The sequence below is a fragment of the Nuphar pumila genome, chromosome 2, assembly GCF_984573655.1.
Source record: "Nuphar pumila chromosome 2, dmNupPumi1.hap1.1, whole genome shotgun sequence".
Lineage (NCBI taxonomy): Eukaryota > Viridiplantae > Streptophyta > Magnoliopsida > Nymphaeales > Nymphaeaceae > Nuphar > Nuphar pumila.
In genome coordinates, this window is record NC_143250.1 from 33,020,232 (window position 1) to 33,038,855 (window position 18,624).

At 36.1% G+C, this 18,624-nt stretch overlaps 1 protein-coding gene across 1 annotated transcript in view; it reads left to right on the top strand.

Annotated features, from left to right (window-relative positions):
• LOC149845201 (uncharacterized) overlaps window positions 1-14,909 on the top strand; it is a 38,445-nt gene extending 23,536 nt beyond the window's left edge. Inside the window, exons 4-5 of the mRNA XM_089997507.1 lie at window positions 13,777-13,931; window positions 14,513-14,909. Coding sequence (XP_089853633.1) covers window positions 13,777-13,931; window positions 14,513-14,752 — 395 coding nt within the window. The 3' untranslated portion in view covers window positions 14,753-14,909. The remainder of the gene's footprint in view (window positions 1-13,776; window positions 13,932-14,512) is intronic.
• The last annotated feature ends 3,715 nt before the right edge of the window (window positions 14,910-18,624 follow it).

Below are 18,624 nucleotides of genomic sequence, written 5' to 3' on the forward strand. Positions count from 1 at the left end.
TCACGACCGCTGCTCCCATAACATTTGCAGTCGGGGTTTTTTTTTTCGTTGGTGAAGATCAGTCCTCTCGTGATCACGCTCCCAAGATCGAGGGCTCTGATACCATGTAGAAGTAAGATCGATGCACAACCACCTGTAGAGAGAGAGAGAGAGAGAGAGAGAGAGAGAGAGAGAGAGAGAGAGAGAGAGAGAGAGTCGGCTGCACAATAGAAAAACTCGTTGAAATGGATTAGGGCTAATCTCTATATTAAATAGAGATAGTCCAAGGAACAAAATTACACCCAGGTCCCTCATTAAATATTAAGATTCAAATAACCTCTAGTTTAGAAAAACTTGTTTACTAAAAGCCTCTTAGTCTCAAAAACTTATTTACTAAAAGCCTCTTAGTCTCAACACCTTGTCGGTAGTCAATTCTGGCTCATTCCCTACAACATTTAGCAGTAATTTGGAGTTCACAAGCTTGCATTCAATAATTGTAATAACCTAAAATTTTCTTAATTAATTAGAAATTTTGTTTTCGTAATTTTAGAAATTTGGGCATTCAGCAAAGTCTTTCCCTTGAAGTATTCTCTTACCTGGGGGTGCCTCCATGTACACTTTTGTAAGATTGCCATTTAAAAAGTTATTTTTAACATCCATTTGATATATGGACCAATTTTTAATTAAAGCAATTGCAATGAGGGTTCTAACTGTGGTCATGCAGGCAACATGTGCAAAGGTTTATTTATAATCTATACCATATTCTTGCGCATACCCTTTGACGACTAACCTAACTTTGTATATCTAAGTGTTCCATCACTCTTGGTTTTTATCTTATATACCCATCTACAACCTATGGGTTTCCTTCCTTGTGAAAGATCTTAAATAGACCAAGTATAAACTTTTTTTAATGCATCTAGTTCTACCCTCATGGATTTAACCTATTCGTAGTGATCTTTGGCCTAAGCATAAGATAAGGGTTCTATATATTAATGTATTAGGGCTATGCATGCTTTGTACTTAGAAGAAAAAGTCATAGGATACAAATTTTAGAGGTTTTGAAACTCTAAATGATTTACTAGTTTACAGTTACTTTTTCACTCAAGTTGGAAATTTTTTTAGGTGCACATAGTGGTTTTTTATGTCCCCATTGAGAATATTGCATACAAATTTAATCATCATGAGATTCTTCATTGAGAGACTCACTATCTCTTGATTCAATAATATTTTTAAAATCATATTCACAATTATAATCATCAACATCTTGGTTGGAACAAAGATCAAATAAGAACGAGTACTCAGTTACTTCCTTAGCTTGCTCTTTATTAAATAATTTTTCTTTTTCCAAAAAAGTTATATTTCTAGAGATATACAATTTTTCATTCTTAGGATCATAACACTGATATCCTTTTTAGTTATCAGCATAACCAAGAAAGGCACACAAAATAGCTCTAGGAAAAAAATTGTCATTTTTGTGGGTTAATACAAAACATTTGCAACCAAAAACTCGTAATGTGGCATAGTCAGGAGGGAGTTTAACAAGTTTTTCAATAGGAGAAATATTTTGTAAAGAAGAGGATGGCATTCTGTTTAAAAGATAAACAGAGGTTAAGACAACTTCTGCCCAAATTTTTTTTGGCACATGACTAGCAATAAGTAAGGTCCTTGAAGTTTCAATAATTTGCCTATGTTTTCTTTGAGCCAAGCCATTTGTTGTGGTATGTGAGGACAAAATCTTTGATGTCTGATCCCATAATTCTCCCCCTGAATGAGTCCGAAATATAGTGTTCATTTTCAAACTTATTTTTAACCAAGTATGAAAGTTTTGAAAATAGAAAAAGGCTTCAGATTTATGCTTAAGGAAGTATATCCAAGTATGTCTAGTAAAATTATCCGCAAATATGACATAATTTGCATATCCACCTTTAGATAAAACAGGTGCTTAACCCCAAACATCCGAATGTACAAGCTCAAGTGGTTTAAATGAAACAAAAGTTCTATCATTAAATGGTAATCTCTTTATTTTTCCAAGAACATAATCTTTACAAGAGAAATCATTAAGATTACAAAAATTTTTCAAATTTGAAAAACATTGGATTTTAGATACATTTGGATGTCCTAATCTTTTATGCCATATATTTAAATCTAATTTTTGGACATTACAACAAAAAACATCTTTAAGTATCTCTAAAAGATCCATACAATAAAGACCTTCTCTATGGGCTTGCCCAATCAACTTTCCTGATTGGCAATCCTACACCAAACATTCATTTGAAGAGAAGAAAATATTACGACCATAATTAGATATTAGAGAGACAAATAAAATATTTAAGTTTAGTTTATGAATGTGGCAAACCTTTGGAATAAAAAAACTTTTTGAGTTTGAAAGATCTTTTTCAAAATTTCCTATTCCTTCAATTTGAAGAGATGTACCATTAGCAGTAAAAACATTTGAGTTATGATATTCAGATAAAATATCATTGTTTGGGGTCATGTGAAAAGATACACCAGAATCAAGAAGCTAAAGAAATTCACTGGGGTTGGAATAAGATGAAACAATGACTTCAGTTGAAGAAGACACCCCCTTGAAAAGTGGTTGAAGAGCTTTCACTAATTGAGCTAAAGACATGCCTCTAATAAATAAATCTTGCGATGCAAAAATATCATTTGATTATTTTGGATAGTCGACAAAGGCAACCTTTTTTTCATATGGTCCTCTTAGTTTAGGAGATTGGGGCCTAATTTGTCATGGTTTATGGCAATAATGGCAAATAGTTTTCTTTTTATCAAAGTCATTGCCTTGTCTTCTATAATGAAGTGGTTTATATGCACGTATGTAATTTTTCGGTCTAGAGACGGCCAAGAGCGAGTCATCCTTACTTTTAGTACCATGCTTTTTTAATCTATTTTCTTTCATACTCAATCCTTCTATAGTATCTTCAATAGAGGAATCTTTTCCTCTATGCAGAAGAATTGATTTGGTAGATTCAAATTTCGGTCTTAAGTTGTTGATAAATTGATAAAAATGCCCCGGATCCATTTGTCTTTGGCAAAGTTCTCTAAGGACAATGCTATTTCGGCTTAAGAAGAGTCAATTCTTCTTAAAGTTCGAATAGATTGTTATAATATTCTCTAATACTTTTATCCACTTGGGTCATGGTCCGAACTCTATCTTTCATATTGCACACATGTGCAATATCTTTAAGAGAATACATTTTCTTAAGATAATCCCAAGCCTTATTAGCATGTTCAAATTTGGCAAGGCTAGAGTACTTTTTCTTAAAAGGGGAGGTCTTCACGTTTCACGTTCACCTGTGCCTGTGCAGGAAAAAGAAAAGAGCCAAAAGGAGAGAAAGATGTGCAGGGAAAAGATGTCAGAGAGTTGCGTCTTTCATTCTATTAAACATATATACAATATACAAATCTAGGGTACGAAAGTACCCTCTAATGACATCTTAATTTATATTGTATAGTTGGATCTTGACCCGATCAGAAACATGGATCGGATCGGGTCCTGCACATATATAAGTTGGGTCCAAAACTGACGACTTTTTTTCAGCCTCCCTCAAGTTGTGCATGGTCCTGGACTATGAACAACTTGCCTTTCAGAAACCAAAATCTGTCCTTTGTCAGCCCTTTGGTAAAAATGTCAGCAACTTGTTTTTCAGTTCGCACAAACATGGGCTCAATCTCTTTTTCTTCAACTTTCTTTCTAACAAAATGTTGATCTATCTCAATATGCTTTGCTCGACTATGATGAATGGGATTGAAAGACATATTGATGGCACTTTGATTGTCACACAGTAGCAGTGACCGAACAATCGGTTCTCCCATTTCTGTTAGGAGATGTCTTATCCATGTAGCCTCAGCAGTGGCAACAACCATTGATCTGTATTCAGCCTCAGTGCTCGACCTAGCAACGACCTTTTGTTTTCTACTGCTCCAAGACACCATGTTCGAGCCAATGAAGCTGTAATAACCAGATACTGATCGTCGTTCATCTGGATCACCCGCCCAATCAGCATCAGTATAAATAATGATCTTATGACCGCCGCCTGGATCTAATTCACTTTTCTTGTATACCAGTCCATCGCCAACTGTACCCTTTAGATAACAAAGTATTCGTTTGACTGCCTCCATATGCGATGTATGGGGTTCATGCATAAACTAAAACACTTGATTAACCGAATATACTATATCAAGTGAAGGTCAGGTATTGCAGCATCCCAACTATGCTATGATACTTAGTAGGATCTCCATATATATCCCCTTCTTTAGAACTCAATTTCTGATGGATGACACTTGGAGTTGCTGACGACTTACAATCTTTCATACCTGCCCTGCTGAGAATGTCCAACGTGTATTTATGTTGAGTAAGTGTGAGTGTATCACATCTTTTATCAACTTCCACTCCAAGGAAATATCGCAGCTCCCCTAAGTCTTTCATTTTGAATTTTTGATTTAACAACTTCTTTACTTCCTCAATGTGACTTTTGCAGTTCCCTGTGATGATGATATCATCTACATATATCAATAGAAGAGTAGTGACATCTCGTTCATTGTAAATGAATAACGAATGATCCAGAAAAGACCGAGAGAAGCCGTGCCTTTGTATCTCCAGCGAAAAACTCTCGAACCAAGAACGAGAAGCTTGTTTCAATCCATAGAGTGCCCTTTTTAGCTTGCATACATACTGCTTGACGTCTCGTTCTGCATACCCAGTGGGTTGTTCCATATAGACTTTCTCTTTTAAATCCCCATGTAAAAATGCATTTTTTACATCTAACTGGCTCGATGTCCATCCATGTTCAATGGTTAAACTCAACACAATACGAATCGTTCCCATCTTAACAACAAGGTTGAAGGTTTCATCGAAGTCTTGTCCTTGTTCTTGAGTGAATCCCTTGGCTACAAGTCTAGCTTTATACCTTTCAATGCTCCCATCTGGTTTATACTTTATCTTGTATACCTATTTTGACCCAACGACATTTCTATCTACTGGTCTAGGCGCAATCTCCCATGTCCCACATTCATGTAAGGCTTCCATTTCTTCATTCATCGCCTCAACCCACCTTCTAGAACTTGCAGCTTGATAGAACATGAGAGTTTCATCCTCTTTATTTATGGATGTCAAGAATAGCTGAAAATCCAATGAATTTTTTTTATAGCTTATCCATCTGTCAAGTGGATGTCGAGTCCGTGAGGATCTTCTGATATCCAGTGTCTGTGGAGCAGGATTAGAAGTACTCGTATCTGTACAAGGAATGGATGAAAGCTCTTTCTCACGCCGGGTTTATACAACACCCTTATACCTTATTGGCTCCAGGTTTTGTATGGCTGTCTCTTCTATTTGAGTTGCATTTGTTGATTCTTCATATATCTCCTCCTCACTACAATCTGCTGGGCAGTCTTCCTTAGCATTGGAGAAGAGTTCTGAATTTAACCATGGATAGTATACCTCGACACTGGGACTTGCGTTAACAACATGAAGACTTGAATTAGTTGGCTGATTATCAAAATTCATTTCGTCAAAAACTACATTTCTCGATATTTTGACACGTTGGCTCAATGGATCATAGCACCTATATCCTTTGTAGTCTTCAGCATATCCCACAAATCTACACTTTAAGGCTTTGTCTTGAAACTTATGTCTCAATGAGCTGTCAATGTGAACATAACAAATAGACCCAAACACACGTAGTTCATGATAATCGGGTTGAACACCAAATAGAGAAAAATAAGGTGACTTATTTTCTAAGATGGTCATGGGCAGTCGATTTATCACATGAACCGTGGAGTGAAAAACTTCAGTCCATAGAGCTACAGAAAGATTGTTCCCGTGCATCATGCTTATTGCACTTTCAACAATATGTCGATGCTTCCTCTCAGCAATCCCATTTTGTTGAGGTGTATGTGGGCAAGACACTATTCTTTTTATCCCATTATGTTGAAGGAAATTAACAAGGTCACTAGAGGAGAATTCACCTCCTCACATTGGAAATTGAGGATGTTGGTTGAGAAGTAGTTTTAAACAAAGGAATGAAAATTTTGAAACAATCCACAAACTTCTGATTTGTGCTTCATGAAAAATATCCAAGTATAGCGTGAGTAACTATCAACAAAAATGAGGTAATATTTGCTGTCAGAAAGAGAAATAATTGGAGCAGGACCCCAGACATTAGAACATATGACCTCAAAGGGCTTTGAAGCTCTCTTATTAATGGAATTGAATGGCAAGACATGACTCTTACATAAATGACAACTAGAACATTTTATATCAATGTCTTCTGAACTCAGACTGGACTTAGGAATGAGATTATTTGAGACAAACTTTTCAATAAAATGATGACCACAATGACCCAAATGACTATGCCAAAGTCTTGGCTTATTACATTCAGAAATGGCAAACACAAATTCAGAAGGAGCAAAAAAATGGTGTTGGTGAGGCTTCAAGGATGAACAAGTATAATGAATGGAGGAAGGATCTTCTTGAAACACGTACATGTTGCCCCGTCTTTTTCCCTCAGCGAATGTCTTCCTCGTGTGAAGATCCTTAACATAAACAGAAGAGAGAGTAAATTCAACTGAGGCATTAACATCATCAACAATTTTTGAGACAAAAACAATGTTATTCTGAATATTAGGAGCATGAATAACATTTGAAAGATTAAGAGAGGACTTGGACATGGGTATAATAGCATTTCCAATATGTGAGATGGAGTGATGTGAGCCATCTCCCGTGACTATGCTATTCTTACCAACATAAGGAGTGAGATTCAAGAGTTTACCCGCATCACCCGTGACATGAGTCGCTGCTTTGGAGTCGACGTACCAAGTGCCTTTATCAGTTTGCTTCATGTTCAACCCTGCCAAGGCTGCCAGCAACAACTCTTTTACTTCTCCATCCTTCCTAGCCTCTGCTTGTGGAGCTTTTCCCTTGTTTTGAGGATTGAACCAACAATTTGCTTTAACATGTCCTTATTACATAAAAAGCAGGTGGGAATGGGCCTTTGTCCCTGTATATTGGGCGTAGGAAGTATACCACGACCCCCAAAATTATTTCTTCCTTGCCCTCCCTTTCCTCGAAAGAAATTTTCTCGACCTTTACCATAAGTCATCCCTGTGGCCAACACATCTTGGGTTCCTGAATACCTATGAGTGTTCTCAGAAGATCATTTCAGATTCATTTCATACTGTAACAGCTTTGCACGAAGGTCTTCAAACTTTGGAAGCTCTGGGAGACACAATAAAGTCGTCGTCAGAACATGATAGTCTGGCCCCAGTCTACTCAGGGTTTGCTGCACCTTATCTTTATCACTGACTAGGCATCCCACTATGGCCAGCTGATCCATGATGCCTTTCATTTTGTTTACGTATTCCATAATAGACATTGAATCTTTCTTCAACATTTGAAATTCTCCCTTGAGGAACATGATTCTTGCCTCAGAGATCTGTGAATATGTCTGAACAAGCTTGTCCCACAACTCTTTGGCTGAACAGTCATCGGGAGTGGCTACGAGGACATCCTGTGAGAGCGTGGAAGTAATGTATGCCACTAACGCTTGATCCCTTTTCATCCAAGCAACATATTCTGGGTTTTTGAGAAGAATAATAGATTGTGCCCCTTTATCATCCGTCTTTTCCTGCGAAGTGAACTCTGGAGGGGGTGAGACCGATCCATCCAGATGACCAGAGAGATCTTGGCTCCTTATAAAAGGAACAATTTGCCTTTTCCAGGTCAAAAAGTTGGAATTATTCAGTTTTTCAGAGACTAATTGGCCAAAAAAGTTGGAGGAAAGGCCTGACTGTGGATGAGGTTAGTCCATTTGAAAAATTGAATGAAGAAAGAAATGAGAAAGTGCCTGGACTAGACAAGGAAAACAGTCACCCGAATATTCTGCCTTTTTTTTACCATATATATATATATATATTCGGATATGATTAGAAAAAAAAAACTAACTGATCAAAAATTGAATTTCAGTAATTGAATCAGTGATACACTTAATGACAATGTGTAGCAAAGTTGTTAATACTTAAAGATAGATGTATTACAAACTTAAGCAATATAATGTTAATATCAGGAAATAGGGCAATCCGGCTAAACAATATTCAAACTGATGAACGAACAGAGGGAATGGGAAAAGAGGAAGCAATGAAATTTTGATGAGCAAAATGAAAGTAGAAGGTGAACGAACAAGGGAAAATCAGATTCAGATAAAAAAAAAGAAGGGAAATCAAAACCTGATGAGAAAAAAGGAAGAGGAGGCTCGCACTACCAGAAAGATCCTTTCAGGAAGAAAAGAGTTCGCTGACAATGAAGAAGAGAAGGGCTGCTAGTCACAACAACACTCGTTGGCAGAAAGATCCTTTCAAGAAGAGGAGGGCTCGCTGACAAGGAGGATCAGCACTCGCTGACGAGAAAATGAGAGGAGGAGACGAGGGGCTGGAGACGAATCTGGGTTGGAGACGAATCTGCACTCACTGAGAGGATGAGGCTGAAGAGTCGAGACGTTGGAGAAGAGTTTTGCACTCACTGAGAGGATGAGGCTGAAGAGTCAAGACGTTGGAGAAGAGTAGAAGACGAGTTTTCATACCCAGGACTTTAGCTGCTCTGATACCATCTTAAAAGGGGAGGTCTTCACGTTTCACGTTCACCTGTGCCTGTGCAGGAAAAAGAAAAGAGCCAAAAGGAGAGAAAGATGTGCAAGGAAAAGACGTCAGAGAGCTGCGTCTTTCATTCTATTAAACATATATACAATATACAAATCTAGGGTATGAAAGTACCCTCTAATGACATCTTAATTTACATTGTATAGTTGGATCTTGACCCGATCCGGAACATGGATCGGATCGGGTCCTGCACATATATAAGTTGGGTCCAAAACTGACGACTTCTTTTCACTTTTTAACATCCATTTCTTTATGAATTTGATCTTGAATGCTATAATTAGGGCTCAACCTTTCGATGCAATCCAAAAGTCCCTTGTTGATTTTCATGTCCATTTTAAACGTAAGGGAGTATGTAAATGCAAGATTTAAATAAACACTTGATTTTTAATCGGTTTCCACTCATTACATGAGTGCCCTTTTGCTATGCCAGATCTTTTGATGCGATTTTCCCCCCAAAAAAACTCAATAAGAAGCAAAAAAATAGGAATTTTTACCTCAACCCACTTCTTTGAGTGAAAAATAGTGGAAATGCATTCTTGAAAAAATTGCAAAAGCCCTCTTCCTTGCACATGAATCGGCCCTCAAATCGATCTCATGACTCCTAGTGTGTATGGGTTCCCTTCTAACAACCTCTTGACAAATGGAGAAGTCGGCCCTCAAGAGGCCTTTAAAACCTATAACTTAAAAAGTAAGTTTCTGATATTTGTTAAGTGCGTCACACCTGTAGTACAATACAACACGATACATGTACAATACACACTCGTATCGCGATATGAGTGTGTATTGTATTATATTTCTAAAAAGTAGCGATACGTATTGTATGATACAACACTGGTTATAGCTTTGGTCTTCCCATTTTTTGTTAGAGGTACTTCTTTCTCACCTTCTACTTTAGTGAGAACTAGTTTAGGTTCCGGATCAGATCCATCTACTACTGCCCATAACCCTTTTCGCCAAATAAGGTGCTTCATAATAGAAGCCCATGTTACATAGTTGAAATCATTGAGTTTTAGGGCTTAATGGTGCATTTTCATTGCCATCCATTTTACAAAAATAGAGAGGAGAAGAGAGAGAAGGAACGAGAAAGCAAAAGAAAAGAATTCAAGCACTCCACCAATGTGTCACACCAGCATTAGAAAAACTTCAAAGATGCACGATCACAATCTGCATGCACTTGCTCAACCACGATCTCACGAACACTACACCAATGATTCTCATAAGAACACTTCAATGAGAATCACAAAAAGAGCTAAGCTCTAATACCATGTAAGAAGAGGCAAGAAGCCTTCAAACACAAACAAAATATCAACCAATAAGTTCGAAGCGCACAAGCATAAATGCCACTAAGGGCACAAGATCACAACCCACTAAGGGGACAAGCACAAGGGCACAAACACAAGCCACTAAGGGCATACACAAAAATAATAATTTTATTGAAAGCACAATATGCAAGAAGCATGACTTTACAAAGGGGAAGGACCCCTATTGTATACACAAGAGGGAGAGGAAGTGAGCTAAAAGAAAGAGAGAGAGAAGGCAAAAGGAGAGAGAGGAGCTAGAAATCTAGTCGCTGGATTAAGTCAACAAAGGTTGACTTGGTCTAACATTATATATATATATATTTATACAATATATATATAGTGTGTATATATCTAAATACATATATACATATATTTATGTACATATAAATATACTATATTATATATATATACAATTTTATGTATATATATGTACAATCTATGTCACAGGGATTCGGCCAACCAGGTGCCGCAACCATATCGACGCGATGCGGGTGCGGCACTCGGTGCGGTCAACCCAACCCTGGGTGCGGTCAACGCACCCAGGGTCATTTATGTCCAACTTTTGGACTTGAAAAAAAAAAAGAGGCCCGCTGAAATGGGCATGACAGCCAGTAAACTTAGGAACGGGTTTGTCAACGTTGAGAGTTTCGAGACACAACTCTTCAACTTTCTTTACGGCCAACCACATGCCGTAGCCAACTACCAAGGAGTCTCTTCTCTGAATTGTTTTTCTGGGTCAAGCGCAGGCTAAACCTGCGAAGGTGCCTGGTTCAACAAGAATCGATTGACAGCGGTGAAGAGATCGATTCCTTCTAGATGCAAGTGCGATTCACCAAGCTTCTTTTGTCTCTTGAGTTGCTTCGTGGTTGAAGGGAAATGATCCTCATCGAATTCTGCGGAGGGGATTGCGGTCGGGAGATACCTCCATCTCTTGGAAAGGATGTTGGTCCTCACCGCAATTTTGATGGGGAGTGAATCAGGCAATGCATTAATACTGCACCTGGTGGCTTTCTTCATCATTCTCACCTTTTACTGAAGATCTGACACCTCTCGTAGTTGATGAGAGCTTAACTTTTCATGAAAATTTGGATGGTCTCAGAGAACAACCATACTGTACCCTGAAAGTTGAAGAGAGAACAACCATTCTGTTAAAATAGAGGGTTCAGGAAGGCGAAAGGGTAATGATGCCCATGTTGGCCCGTACAGATTGCAGTCCAATGTACCGGCCTGCAAATATTAAATCAGATTTTGATTTCCTTTCGAGATATGCGTTGGGCTGGAGGTTACGTACTAGAAAAATTAATACAAAATATCTAAAGTCAATGAGCTGCCAGATTTTGGGACAAGATGTAATGATCATGGACAATACAACCTTTCTTCAGGGATGACCAACTTGGTTACCATTCAAAAGTAGCTCAGTTACGTAACTAGGAGAGAATAACTAAAAGAGTCAGATGGGAAACCAAGCATATATGTCCTGGCCAGGGGGAAAATGGGGTCTTTCCCCGTTTGGACCGATGTTCGTACCTTATTTGGTTCTTTTACATGTAATCAGATATCCATCAAATGTTAGAATCCTTCAGAATCAGTATTCAAGAGACTACAGAGGGAGAGGAGAGTGAGGCTGCAACTATCCACGATTTTCCATAATTGAAAAATCGCGGTCTCCTTAACATTTATAATGTAAACCTAATACATGGCTATACAATACAGATAACCCTAATAAGTTACATATATTTACAAGTTTATCCAATATTAGTTGGACATGTTACACAAAGGTAGTTTGGATCCGGACCCGGATCCAAACCACTTAAGTACAAACACAAGTGCACTCTGTCTAATATCAAATCCTGATATTTGTTTGATTCAATAGCAAAAAATTAAAACCATATATGCATCTAGCAGTGCTCGATTAAACTATTAAACTCGGCTCAGACCAGTAGAGCTTAATGAAGCTTTGAAACTCGATTAAGCTTGGTTAATTCAATCTTATAATGATGAATTTTAGCATATATATAATTTTTGTTTTTTAAAATATACTCACGATAATTGTTTTTTATTTCATTAGTGTTACTGTTGTTAACTGTTAAAACTTCAAATATATATATATATATATATATATATATAATTTTTTATATTTTCGCCCTCCCGCACCCCCGCACCCAAGTTTTTTTAAAATGCCGCATCCCCGCACCCGCACCCATGTGACATAGTGTACAATTTAACATAAATCACAACCCAACTTTAATGCAAACAAGAATATGATCAAGATCTTGAGAACTCCAACGTGGGTTTGCATGCACGACTTGAATTCGATCAAGATTGACCTAAGATACTCCGAATCTTCAATCAATCAAGAAACCAACTTCAATGAACATGTAATATGCTCATCTACAACATATATCTGACCCAAAACAAAATTCTACCATGAATGTTGAAATTTACTTCAAAAAATTTCCAAGCTTAGAATCTCTTCTTGAAGGTACTTCAACAGTAAATCACAACCCAACTTCAATGCAAACAAAAATATGATCAAGATCTTGAGAACTCCAACGTGGGTTTGCATGCACCACATGAATTCAAATGCTCCCAATCTTCATTCAATCAAGAAACCAACTTCAATGAACATGTAATGTGCTCATCTACAATATATATCTGACCCAAAACAAAATTCTACCAAGAGTGATGAAATTTACTTCAAAAATTTCCCAAGCTTAGAATATCTTCTTGAAGGTGGCCATGCACCACATAGTTCAGTCAAGATTTTATCCAAGATTGATGTGAATCTCATATAACTCCAGAAACACGATCAAACATCTCACAATCTACTGAAATTCAATATATGTAGGATCCAAATTCAATTTAATATCCTATCCAATGATTTTCTTAAAATTCGGTCCCTTCGAATCTTGGAGCTCAATTGTGGAGTATGAACTCAACACAAGAACTCACAAGATTGACCTCCCTCAACCAAATCCTTCACTCAATATGAGTTTCAAGATGACTCTCACCTCTTTTTCAGCTCTGTACAGAAATTCCTTCACATGAAATGGGGGCCTGCAACTTGATTTGCTTCTTGGATGATATTCTTGAAGCCGATGGATTAGAGCTCCTCATTGTGGGTTGAGCTCCTCTATGGCGCCTTGATGAAGGTGAATGCTTGATTAATGGCAGCAAGGACCTTGCTGCTCTGATACCAAAATGATACCAGCACCTTAGGATGGTAGAGAATTGGTGTGGGGAAAGAAGGGAAGGGTAGGTCAAGGAAGATGCTAGTCGGCTAAGGGAAAGGAGAGCTAGAGATGAGAGTTGGCTGGTTTTGGTTGGTTGGGTAAGTGATTCAAGTGGTTAGAGAATTGGTTTGGGTTGGTAGATAAAAATCTCCAGCAGCTAGAGGCCTAACTAACTAGAGCCTAACCCTTTTAGAGGAAGGACACTTCTCTACCAATTGCATTAAGCAACTCAAGAATACAAGCATGAATGAGTCCAGTGGCTTGGGCTGGGCCTTATATATACCATGGTCATCTTAACTACCCCTGGTACATGTGAATATTACATTCATGCCACCAGGTTCCCAGCTGTACATAAAAGACCCTAGTGGTACACGAATTTACAAGCATGCCATGCCACACATGTAGGTGCCTATTTAGGCTAACCGGCTGGTGTGAGGAGTGCATGTAATACACTTTTTTGTTTACTTCTCTATTTTTTGCACTTACTATTTCTCAGTATTTTGCAATGAAAATTCAAGATGAAAATGCCAAAGCCAATTTAAAATTGCTGAAAAATTCACTCTGCTCAGACATCTTTATTCCTTCTTTTTCAGATGTTTATCTTGTGGGAACTATGATGCTTGTATTTGGAATGGGTCTCTATGAGCTCTTTGTCAGTACCATTGATGTTACTCAACCTCATAGCTTATCCTTTATTGGAGAAAAAAGTTTTGCTGGATCAAACATCTTTGGCATGTTCAAGCTCATGGTATGTCAAATTCATTACTGAATGAATGGATAAATATGGAAACTTTCATTTTGTTAGTTAAGAGAAGACTTTTATTAGTGAAAACTGAAAAATGTTGTCACCTACTGAAAACATCGTTCCATGTATTTTCTGCTCATCCACTAAAGGCCATGCTTTGGATCAAATAGATGTAACAACAAACTTTGGTTTTTATTTCATCAAAGTTTTGATGCAATATGAGCCATTGATTTTTGTTCACTCTTAACAGCACATCTAAACATGAAAAGTGCCTATTCTAATACATGTTTTCTACTATGTAAGCTAGAGAGGATGCATCTATAAGTTTGGATTAAGCAAACACCCAAAACTTTGTCCTTTGAAGCAGTTTAGCACTGATAGGTGGACATTAGTGAATAAGTCAAACAAATTTTGGTCTGAACGTGTTATTATCTATGTTTTCTTAATAAATAACACATTTGCCTTTGTTCTTTTTTTCAATCATGTTGCCCCTTAAAAAGATTAAACCATAATTGTAGACTAGTCAAAACAAGGATTGCATGCAGCTGTCTATGTTTTTGGCTAAAGAGGTGATCTTTCCGCAGGAACGACCTAAATGGTTGGAAATACAATCCATAAATGAATTGAAGACTAAGCTTGGGCACGTGATTGTGATGATCCTTCTGGTTGGGCTGTTTGAGAAGAGCAAGAAAGTAATGATCAATTCTCCTCTTGAGCTGCTTTGCTTCTCAGCATCAATCTTGCTTTCATCTGGTTCTCTTCTTCTTCTTGCAAAGCTAAATCAACCGAAGCATGATAAAGATAAAATGGGCTACCAAAGATAATGCTTTCATTGTAAGTGGAATATATAGCTATAGTATAGTAGTTTGTATAAACTTGAGGTTGCTTTTGCATAATGTTTGCTTTTGTGTATATAATTGTATCTTTTTGTTCAATATGTAGGACGCTTTAATAAAAATAAGGTGATTTTTTCTATCAAAACTTTGTAATGGAATGGTCTAACAAAAATCAATTGAGGCTCTCTGTATATATATTTATAACTTGTTCAACATGGTCACTTTAGTACAAATAAGTTGAATTTTCTATTCAGAATTTACAATGGAACAGTCACAAATATCTACAGTATTTTGAAAATATTGCCTATATAAATCTTTTTCTTGAGAAAATGATTTAATAGCTAAAGCATCAAAACATTTTCAAGTCAAATTTATCGCAATATTATCATATGATATTATCATGGCAATCTTGTGATATTTGTAGTCACTTTTATATTTTTTTCTGCATTTTAGATATGGGTTTTCTGCTTTTTCTATGCCTTTTTATATTTCAAAAATTTATAACTTCTTTTTACATTTCTACAAAAATTTTATTATCTAAACATATTCTTTTCCTGGTTATTTATGTTATCTTTTAATATTTTAAACATTTTTAAGTACCATGATTTTTCCAAGATTTATTAAACCAACCTATATTTATCCTGAGATTTTGCTTGATGAGATATAGCCGAGATCAATATGGAGTGGAATGATCTGTAACAAAAATGATAGAGATTCAATGTTGTCCAGGCAAATTGAGTTCATCTACCATGCGACTTGATGTTTAGCAAGACTAAGCAAAGCACCAATCTGTCTTAGTAGCTTAGTGCTTCCTGATGAGAGACCCTGTGAATTAAAACTTATTTTGAGGCTTATCAACATTAAGGTTTGATGAAAAGTGCATCAAATAGGGGAAAGGCATTTGGTAGAATTTACAATCCCACCATTCCTGGCTTGCATGCTTAACCATTATAGAAAATGATTGTACTGTACCGTTAATTTGACCCGATTCCTTAAAAACTATAATTTTTGATATTTTTTTGATGTCCAAAATCACAAATATCTAACAATTTTTAGGATCTTTTTACCTTTTGCAACTGCAAATTGAGGCGTTATTGCAATAAAATTGTACTGTCCATTGGTTAGGTTCAACTCTCACTTAAATCCAGAATCACAGTTTTTTTTTGTGAAACTCACGAACTCACATAAATTTATTTATGAATTATCGATGAAATTGAAACTACTAAAACCACAAATATCCTACGCTTTGGCATGTATGTAAATATTTTTGCATAAATATATTTGTAAAACTTCACTTAAATTGAAACTGCCAAAATTGTATTTTTCACATATAATTCATGATTTCATGTAAATATATTTGTGACAATCACACTGGTTCATGAAAATCCTTCTGGTTTTCAAATGAATTGGGCATTTGCGATTTTAGTTGTTTCAACAGTTATATGAAACAATAGGCTTTTTGCGAATCAGATTTTTGTGAAACAGTCGGATTTTTGAAAATATATTTATGTAAAATCATGAATTATATGCGAAAAGTATGATATATGTAATTTTAATGGTTTCAGTTTAAGTGAATTTATGAAGTATTTGTGATTTTAGTGGTTTCAGTTTTTTAAGTGAAGTTCCACATATAACAACTTAAATTATAGTGAATCTAAGCAAATAGACATTCAAAGCATTTAAATGATTTAAAAACATATAAATATATTAAAAATGACATTATATACAAATCATTCAATAGTGCTTTCAATTTAAACATTCAACAATGTTTTTAGTTTAAAATATCAAATCATTTAATGACATTCACATAACTTTATATAAAAACTCATTCAGAAAAATATTTAATCAATGACATTATATACAAATCAATGACATTCAAATGATTTTACATAAAAAAATATTCATAGAAAACATTCAAATAACATTATATACAAATTAATGAGTTGCAATGTTGATCTTCAAATACATAAAAAAAACAAAAAGCAATCAAATGAATTTCTACAGTTGAGGATGTTGTGATTGCTGCGATAATAGCTCCTTAATGACTTTATTTGTGTGCTCTAGAATATCAGATTGAGTACGTATTATATCCTCTTGAGTATGTATCATATTCTTCAGTATGTAAATCTTTTTTTGCTTATCTCCAACTCTCTCCTTCCGTTGAAAAACCCTCTTTGCCGTTGAAGAACTTGCAACTTGCTGGGTGGGCGACTACAAAATCGTCATTGGTGACACGTACCATGGATGACAAGCCGATGTCTTTGCCACCTCGTGTTAGTCTTGAAGTTCGAAGAGGAATATCATAGGGTAATCCTTCATCCGATCCTTCGTGGCATGCGATAAAAATTTGCTAATCGCATGAGGGCGACAGGTTGGTTGCTGAATAAACTCAAACTATCAAACAACTCAACTGACCATTTGGTGCTCAACTTCATTCATGTTGTGCAACCAAATATGTTTTCTTGCGATGTCCTTCGCACCCACAACTACGTAAACGTTCTCCTCCTCCTCCAATGTGTAACACATACAATTTTGTTTTAATTTAACTTTTAAATTCAGGTTAAAATCAATTTTAAATTCAGGCAAAATTCAAGAGTCTAAGTTGACCAGGCTGTATTTTAGACTCAAACTAGGTTACATGAGAGGCTCAGAGGGGTCACACCCAGCCCAGTGGGGTGCCTACAGGGGTTCATGAGTGACTTAAGATTATATGAATCTTGAATGGGTTAGGTTTAGACTCAAACCTGAGTTTGGATCGAGTGTTATTTTGGATCTTATGTTTAGATATGAACCTTTAAATTGATTTTTTATTTTTATTTCTTTGTTTAGTTCCTAAAGCCAACCTAAATGGGGATTAGATCTGGATTAGGTTTTGAATCTGAATCAAATTTTTGGATCTGGACCCAAGTGAGTTTCACTCCAGGTTCTAGAGACCTCATTGAGAGGGTCTTTAAAAGCTTAGCAGATTATAGAGAGGGTGGGATGCCCCCCCTAATGGACCCCATAACAAATTAGGTTAATTAGTTAGTTAATTAAATTAATTAATTATTTAATTAAGTAGTTAAAGAAAAGTTTTAATAGGACTCTTAGGGATCATCTTAGGTTAGAATATTAAGTGGAATAGGACTCTAAGGAGGGGATGACCCCCCTTGATGGAGTTTTCATATAAAAAAAATAAAAAAAGAAGTCTCTCTCTTATCTTCTTCTTTCCTATTCATATTCTTTTTCTTTTTATTTCTTTCTTCATTCTTGGAGCTTTTTCAGAAGCCATTGAAGCTCCCCTAAGGTTTGAAGACGGGAGACGAAAGCCGATTTATGTTTGAAAACCCGATTTAGGTAGGTACATCAATCACGTAGGCATAGATTCTTCCAAACACATGGAATATGCGTGAGACAATTTTTAGATCTGAACCAATGAAGATTAGACCTTGAAACACCTCTCTAAGATTGATTTTCAATGTAGAGAACACATTTTGATGGATCCATGTCACCATGGAATAAAAAAAAAAATGATTTTTGAAACAAGACGATTTTCGAGCTTCTAATGTGAAAACGATTTGGGGAAAACTTATTTCTTGTTATTTGTTAGATCTTATTTATTTCAGCATGTTTAATATGTTAATATTAGGTTCTATTGATGGAATATGAACTCCACAAGTTCTGAAAATTTGATATATGCTTGAATCCATATTCTTGTATGCGAAAAACCATTTTGAAGAAGGTTTTGGCAAAAACATTTTAGGGTTTTAATGTTTTTGATAAAAAAATTGATCCGAGCATATATGGTAGATTATTTCATGTTTAGCATGATTAAACAATATGTTATTGCATAAATAAATCATGTTTTCATGATTGTTTAG